General features: G+C 31.9%; 1 protein-coding gene across 1 annotated transcript in view; it reads right to left on the bottom strand.

Annotated features, from left to right (window-relative positions):
- The window catches only part of LOC106457268 (U2 snRNP-associated SURP motif-containing protein-like), an 80,667-nt gene that overhangs the window by 61,916 nt on the left and 10,228 nt on the right, over positions 1 to 8,523 (bottom strand). Inside the window, exons 2-4 of the mRNA XM_022383107.1 lie at positions 6,913 to 6,999; positions 5,916 to 6,030; positions 3,115 to 3,233 (exon numbers count right to left, since the gene is read on the bottom strand). Of these exons, the coding sequence (XP_022238815.1) occupies positions 3,115 to 3,233; positions 5,916 to 6,030; positions 6,913 to 6,999 (321 nt within the window). The remainder of the gene's footprint in view (positions 1 to 3,114; positions 3,234 to 5,915; positions 6,031 to 6,912; positions 7,000 to 8,523) is intronic.

Here is an 8,523-nt window from a genome sequence, read left to right on the forward strand (position 1 = left end):
GTTTACAATACTGTAGGTATTTAATTAAATTCAACATGAAGTTTGTTTCACTTATTTTGAATGTGGAGTATCATTTTAATTCTCAGTCACACTCAAAGCCTTAACTTCTCTTTATTCTTACAGCTGACCAAGATTACTTTTGTAAATCAACACATTTGCTTTCAGTGAATGCTAACATAAAGTTTCCAGATTTTTTACATTTAAGAGTTATTTGTTTATGTTTATAATACATTTAAAGTTTTCACACCCTGTTGCAAGATCACTTTGGAAAAAGTACAGGATTTAAACATTTTTGTCATTGGAGCTGGACAGTTTAATCGTTTACCTGTGAGCAGCAAATTACATTCATTAGAGTCACATAAACTAATCGATTAATCAAAATGTGTTTCCAATTATTCCAACAATTAATCTAAGTTCTGATTCTATTGGTTATCACAAAAATAATCAACTGATTAAAATCAGTGTTAACATTTTCCAAATCTGAAAATGTATTTCTCATATATGCTCGCATCCTCACACAGGAAAGCTATTCTCCTCGTGCATCTGCCTATGAAATTTTCACACCACTAGCCTTCAGGTAACTCCCACCTAATTTCATGAATTTTAATGTGAACTGGCTGATGCATGATGACATCATCATACAAAAAAGGCCTTCCACCAATAGGAGAGTGATACAACCTTCATGCACAGTAACTCCCCCTATGCACTTGCATTCAACACAATTTCATTCTTTAACATGGCAAGACAAAAAATGTACACTGGAAGTAGGAAGGATGAGCAGGAGTGTGTGTGAGGAGGTGAGTATCTATTGGAAATACATTTGCACATTAGAAAAATGTTAACTTCAGAAATGATAACTCACCCCTGCAAGCAGAAAAGCCCCTAATGAATTGGTGGAAATTATACCTAGATGAGCTCCCTTCAAATGATGCCCAAAGGGAAGTTGATGAAGTGTGACACCCAATGGCAGGGGTTCCATAGGGGCATACCCATTGTAGACTGCATCTCATCTCAACCAAGGTATACTCTTCACCCAGAATGTAAGGGAGAAGATGCAAAGGAACCTAATGTGTCTCAAGAATGGGTGGAATGAGAGCACTATCTGACCATTTGAATACAAGTGGATGGTAAGCCAATGTGTAGTGTAGTTGGGATGCATTCAGACCATACCCAGTGTGCTCACCTCAACTGAACAGCCTCTATGGGATAAATTCCAGCTGCAGAAAAAGGGCACATTAGTTATGCAGTATGGTTTTGCATAGTGTGTGCTCATCACAACTCTACTGAAAAGACTCTGTCTGCAGGAGGAGGGCACATGAGTTATGGATTGTGTTTCTGTACATTGTGTGCTCACCTCTACTCAACTAAACAGGTTCTGGATGCAGGAAGAGGATGGGTGCATTAGATGTGTATTCTGATTTTGTATCATATGTGCTCACCTTGACTCCACTAAACAGAGTCTACAGGACAGATTACAGCTGCATGAGGACACTTTAGTTATGGATGGTTTTAAGGGATGTCCCAGACTCAATGCAGATTTTGGGTAAGTATACTCTGAGAAGTAACAACAGCCACTTAGTGCAATCCTATGAAATTAAAAAGTGGCTCTGAAAAAGTAATTGTACATATTCTTCTTAAAGATGGTGGGGTAACTGAATAATGGCAACCAGTTAAACCCAAAACCCATCAGGACACAAAACAGCCAGATGGTATAGATAAGAAGAGAGAACTGTGTGGAATTATTTACATTCCTACCTGGAGGATCTTGTTTTAAGGCTGGCAAAGATAAGATGCAAGAGAATGTGTAAGGTGGCAAATTGAATGACAACTAGAGGAGTTGATAGATCCAACCAGTAAAGGTGGAAGGAGAGAGGTCCTTGGAAGAAAAGGGAGTTCCTGAGTAGGGACAGAAAATGGTGGGGACACCAAAAGTGAGTAGTCTATTATAAGAAACATAGAACAGTCCAAATGGGACATAGGAGCTGAACCAAGTCCGAACGATCAAAGAGGTAAGAGACAGAAAAAAAGAGAGATTGAAGAAAAAGTATGGTTATTCTCCCAAGCAGTTGAAATCTGAGGAAGAAAATATCAGTCCAGGGAAAGGAGTATATAAGTGCAGTGAAAAAGGGTGTGAGAATCATCCATAGCATAAACATCCAAAAGATGGTAATCACAGGTTAGGAGGAGGAGGAAATAAGTTTGGAAAGAAAGATGGTACAAAAACTAATGGTTCCAATAGGGTATACACGAGATCATGCAAAAACCTACTAAGGTGTCATCCAGATGAAGAGGACAGAGGAGAATGATGAAGCAGAACAGAGTGGAGAGGACAGGGAAAGAAACTCCTTGTAGTACTTGGAAAGGCAAAATGCCATGGATAAGGAAAGCCAACAACTATGAAGGACAGAGACAGACAAACCATGAACAAACAGCCAGGTAAAAAGGCAGAAAAATTGTTCACAGTATGATCAATGCCAGGAGGAAAGGAGTGGCAGATGGACCAATGAAAAAATAGTTGCCACTGTCATTGGGAGACAAAAATAGTGGAATTGTGACACAGCATATGGAATGTTAGAACATAAAGAATGTTAGTCTTTATTCATACAGCTGAGGAATTAGTGGAATTTGATAACTGATTAATTGTCGAGCTCATTAATTAATTATTTTCACAAGACTTGTATATTTAGAATAATCAAAAATAGTAATAATCATAAACACTAATTTTGATTGGTTGATTATTTTAATGAGTCGTGAGATTGTTTAATTGAATAACTTCCAAATTAACCAAAAATAATGAGGAATCATAATGGCAATAATTCAATTAATTGGGTGGTTAAAATAACCTAAAACAGTAATAATCAGAAATAAAATGTTGATTAGTTCATTATTTTATGCAACATTTAACTGATGTAATTGATATTAATAAGTAAATAATAATATAAATTAAGAGTTAATTGTCCACCTACAGTGGCAAAGCTATTAGATTAAGTGCCTTCATTTATTCATAGAAGTAATGTTTGTGATTCACAGCAAAGTGATATGAAGTGATCTTACAAAGACTACATAACACTACATGTATCAATATTTTATTTAGTAGAAGTAGTAAAAACTTACAGGTTTGTCTGGTTTATCAAACTTTGGAATGTCAGGTTTTGGTTGTTCTGGTTTCTTGGTAATCTCTGCCAGTTTGGGAGGTTTATAGAGCTTACCACTTTGTCCAGTAGTTTTTTCTTCTGAAATCATCAATTTCTTTTTCATTAGATTATAAGTTTATACAAAAGAAGTAAAAATTTACTGTTTTAACAGAGTAGTACCTGAACTAGTGATCAAAATCCCCCAATATCTGTTGTAAGGTTGCAACTATAAAAGGTGTTTTAATAATTCTTTAACCAACTTGGACAAAACATATTTTCACAGACTTTAACTACTGACATGTGTATTTATATTTAAAAGATGTTAACTTGTTTTTAATCCTGAGTTTTTTCAAATAAGCGACAGCCTTCCACATGGATTTACAGCATAAGCTTTTTGATATTTATAAAAGTATTGAAATTTGTCATGTATGTTTTGGAAGTTTTCATTTTCCTAAACTGAAAATGTATTTCCAAACATACTTACCTCCACTGACACTCCCTCCCATACTCCCCACTAAGAGCCTGTGTTAGTGACCGGAATGTGGTAAGTCTCCAAAAAGTGATTTTATTGTCTACACACAGTGCTTATATACAGTACCTGCATAGAGGGCGTGTGAAAGCCAGCGTAAAGTTTTGCAAATTAGAAATTGCCGAGGGCAGTCGAGTGGAGTGTATAAAGATTGGAGCAAGCACACACAACATTAGATAGCAAAGATGAAAATCTAGAAATAGCTATTAGTGTCAGTGGAGGTATGTATGTTTTGGAATAATTATGTAGTTTGATTTTGTTTGAAAGGCATCAAACCATATTTTGATTAATTTAGAAACACATGAACTTATTAAGACATTCCTCACTATTAAAAATTCTGCAACCTACTTGCCCTAAATACTCAAAATGATCACACACATATTTATTCTCACAGTTATTGGAAAATAATTTTTCAAACATTATCAACTGCTTAAATTCATGGCAATAAAATTATTAGGATGTACAATTAAAGAAATTCTACAGGAAGTCCGTTTCTTATGAGTAACATTTTATAAATCCTAAAATGTACCACAGTAATAATCAATGAACAGTTTTATCACCTACTAAAATAACAGAAATTGTTTAGGTACTTTAAGGTTTAATGAAGCTAATATATTTACATAATTATATATTGTATTAAGGTTCCTTGCTTTTAAGTAAGTGATGTCCAAAAATACAATGTTACTGCCTTTTCATGACACACTAGCACACACACACACACACACACACACATACATAAAGCATCACCAAAATAACATTATTGTTATTATAGAATTTGTTTTTACAAACATTGAACACAATTCTAAGTAGCTTTATAAAAAATATATAATAATTTATTGTTACAAGGAGGCAAGTAACATGAATAATTTAGAAAAAATACCTGAGCCATAATAATATCCCATTTGTAACTTTCTGTAGTCATACATCACTATAAACATGACATTTAGATAATAACTTTGTAATTACTAGGTAAATTCAATATGAAGCTTCATTCATTTTAAGAAGAGAATATAAGATAAAATCAATTACTTTGATTTATTTTTATCAAATTGATTTGTTGTGCTAATATATGGATGAGCAATAAAACTTCTGTTTTTATTTGTTCGTACACAGCTAAACAAGGTCTATCTGTACTAGCCATCCCTAATATTGAACTGACAGACTTAACTTTTTAAATGTTTGTTATATAAGCTGTTTTTAACTACATTTTTAATAAGCTACTGCACAAAGTTAAATAAAATAATTCAATGATATTTCATAGTTTTGTATTCTGAAACTTTGTTTACACAGCTAATCAAATTATAAACTTAGCTTGAATGAACACGCATAAAAAATTTTAAACAAATAAAAGCTTCTAAGGACAACAATTAAACAGCATTTTATTAAAACTATTTAGACATTCTTCCATAAACCTCATTGAGTATCACAAATTTTAATGTCCAAAAAAATGTATTTTATAACACAAAATAGTTATCAGTCACTAGAAGAGAATGTCCCAAATTACTATAATTTATATAATTTCTAAGTAAACTATAGAGAGGTTAAAAAATTCCTTCAGCGTTTAGAGCACAAGTTACCATAACCAAATACAAAATATTTTAGATGATTAAATATTTATGTCACAAAAACTAAACAATGACTTGTACAATTTATGCAGAGAAGAACCTGTTCTTCCTTTTGTTTATAAACATATTTTCTGCCATGTAAAGTTGATTATCGAACAATCTCAAAAGTTAGACAGAGGAGCCTTCTACGGTGGGTTTAACAAATTTATTGATATCTCGGTAAATCAAGAAGGTAAAAAGTTCCATTTTTAGACTTCTGATTGTAATTATTTATAGTTAGTGTTTCTAACTGGTTGGAAAGTGCAGCAGGTTATTTCTCATGTCAGAAAATACTGAAGTAGAGAAAGCAAAGCTCTGATAAGTCACGTAACACAGAAATGAATGTTTAGAATTTTTTTAATATTTATTTTTGAAATTAAGACTGACTCAATATGCAGGCACTATGATGGCTGCTCCTAACAGAGGTTTTCAGGTCAATCAGACTAGCAGCTTCTGTTTCTGCCGATCTACTAAGTTTTGAAGAATTATTTGCCTGATATTTACCAGTTAACAGAAAATTAGCTTGCTTTAATTTATCATAAGTAAGCGAAATAAATATACTCATGCAAGTATATACTTCAACCAAAAGCACTCTATGGCAGACAGTCACTACTTACATTATCTAATATTACCATTCCTTAAACTCACCCCCTGATCCAGGATTGATTACAGCACCACGAACAAATAATTTCCCTTGCTTTGCTGGCGTTTCAAAAGCTGCAACAAATTCTTCATAAACCTCTGCTGCTGCCTTTTCTTCTTCCTATTGTACACAAAACACAAAGTTTACCTTTTAGAACAAGTAAGATTTTTAGTGTATAAAATTTGAAAAATGATTCAGGATAAAAGTAAAAACAATAAGTATAATTGTACATGACTTCAAAAAAACAGTTTATTTTATATCTGTAAAAAGAAAAGTATCTAAATTACTAAGTCAAAAACTAATTTATAGACTACACTCCCTCATAAGGATTTTGTTTTATAGAAAAAAATCTAAAAGCCACTTGTAACTAAGCTAACAATTTTCAATCAGACGCTACATTTTATTTCAAATTTGACAATGGATGTAGAAAAAAGTTCATAGAGTTCATTGTGAGGAAACATCACATTGCAAAAAGTGAACCAAATCTTCAGGCTATTAACCTGTCAATGAAAAGACAAAAACTTAAAATGGCATAGTTTTCAAAACATGTATTAGCTACATGTATTGTGAGGAGCATGAATGTCAAATCTTGGGCAAACCTACTCTACTGATTTAGATAACCATTACTAAAGATGATGGTCATCAGATTAAGTATGCCACAAATGGTGCTTCAACCATAAAGCATGTCTCAGTGTTCACTGTTACAGATAATATGCATTTCATTAGGTATGTGAAAGTTTTTTTTAACTTTAATAATTAAAAATTCTCTATCCAAAAACAATATTGTAAAAAATATAAATCCTCTTTTCCATATCCTTAATTTTTAAAATTATACAAAAATTTGTTACAAAATACCAATTATCAATACCAATTTATAGCATAATCTGCAACAATATACAAAACATTTATCATATTAAATGTTTTAGAATACATATACTTCATGTGCATGAGCCGAACAATCATAAAAAATTACACACAGTTCAAACAAATATACCATCGTACCTCTTTTTTTTGCTTCTCCTGTGCTTTTTTAGATAAGGCCTTTTTCCCTATCATCCCAATGTTAAAAGATTTCATCTTGGGTGTATCCTTAGGAAAAAAAGATAGACAATGAACATGTACCCTTAAATATAATTATAATAATTTAACAAGGAAAATTTACTGCAGGAAAAGATGTTTTTAAGGCTACATGTTTTATTATTTATTTAATAATAAAACATGTAGTCTTAGAAATAATTCAAATATTCAACAAGCAAAAATTGAACACCAGAAGAGAGATTGATAATAAACATGTAGCCATAAAAATAATTCCAATACTTCAATAAAAACATGTACTGGCATAGAATTAAGTGGTACATATATTTGAATTCTGTAGGTAAAAACTGATAGGACTTTGTTTTCTAAAGTCAAATCAAAAAATTCCTTTAAATGTACATAATGTTAAGCATAAATGTGTTCAAGAGCCTACATAGTTTTACAGCACAAATAACTGTAGATGAAGGTTAGCACAATATATCACACATGTGTAAAATTCAATTGTTTGATTTGTATAATACCTGTTACTTAAACAAAATGTTATATCTAGCAGTTCATTTCATGTGTGGGAGCAAGCTGGTGGTGGTGGGGAGTATGTTTAGAGGTTGAACTGCTTCAATAAAATGTACTGAATCCCTAGTGTACAAGACAAGAAAGTATGACATAAAAATATGTTAACACTAATAATTTTAATGATTAAAAAGGATCATCAGTGTAACTTTTAACATTATCATCTCCAAGATGTTTCAAAAAATGTGACCGATAATAACTCAATCTTGTAACTTTTTATTATGGTTGAAATTCTGTATCTGTTTTCTAACTGTTGCCCTATTCTGTTGTGTTTTTTATTCATTATGTTTAATTAATCAACAGTTATATTTAAAAATCACTGAATGTTAACCTGCTTGACATGGTGACTGTTAAATACAAATATGTTTGCTTAAGTCAGCATAAGCTCTTTTAATTGGCTGCAAGATGATGCTCTTGAAAGCTCAATGTATGTAGAAATGTGTGAACATAAACATGTATTTTTTTAGTACAAAAACATGGTTACTATTCTACATTACAATTTTTTTAATTACATGTGAATATTTTATTTCATTTATATAGATTATATGTAAAATAATAGTTGTCAATCAAACATAAGCTAGAGGTTATGGTGACATCATCACTTAAGCAACTTAGTGTTATTGAAACTTTGTTTGGTGGTGTGTTAGAAATCTTTGAAGGTCAAAATCTACCCTTTGTTACAGCCCTAATAAATTTGGAATGGCTCACTAGGTATTATGATCCATTGATGCTTTTAAAATGAGGATGTAAATTCACTTAAAGAAATTAATATGATTTTATTTTTACAACAAATTATTTTAATGTCCAATACATGTACATGAGAAATGTAATATATTCAATTCAAAAGATAGTATATTTTGTTGTATTTGTTTTCAAACACATATACTATAGACTAGCAGAGATTCTCAAGAAAACTCAAGTGTTTCAAGATTCATTCAATATCCTTTAACCCTTTCGAGACAGGTCACGGGTGATAGGCCATGTCATCTCATTTGCTGACTTGCATTC

The sequence above is a fragment of the Limulus polyphemus genome, unplaced genomic scaffold (genome assembly GCF_000517525.1).
Source record: "Limulus polyphemus unplaced genomic scaffold, Limulus_polyphemus-2.1.2 Scaffold309, whole genome shotgun sequence".
NCBI lineage: Eukaryota > Metazoa > Arthropoda > Merostomata > Xiphosura > Limulidae > Limulus > Limulus polyphemus.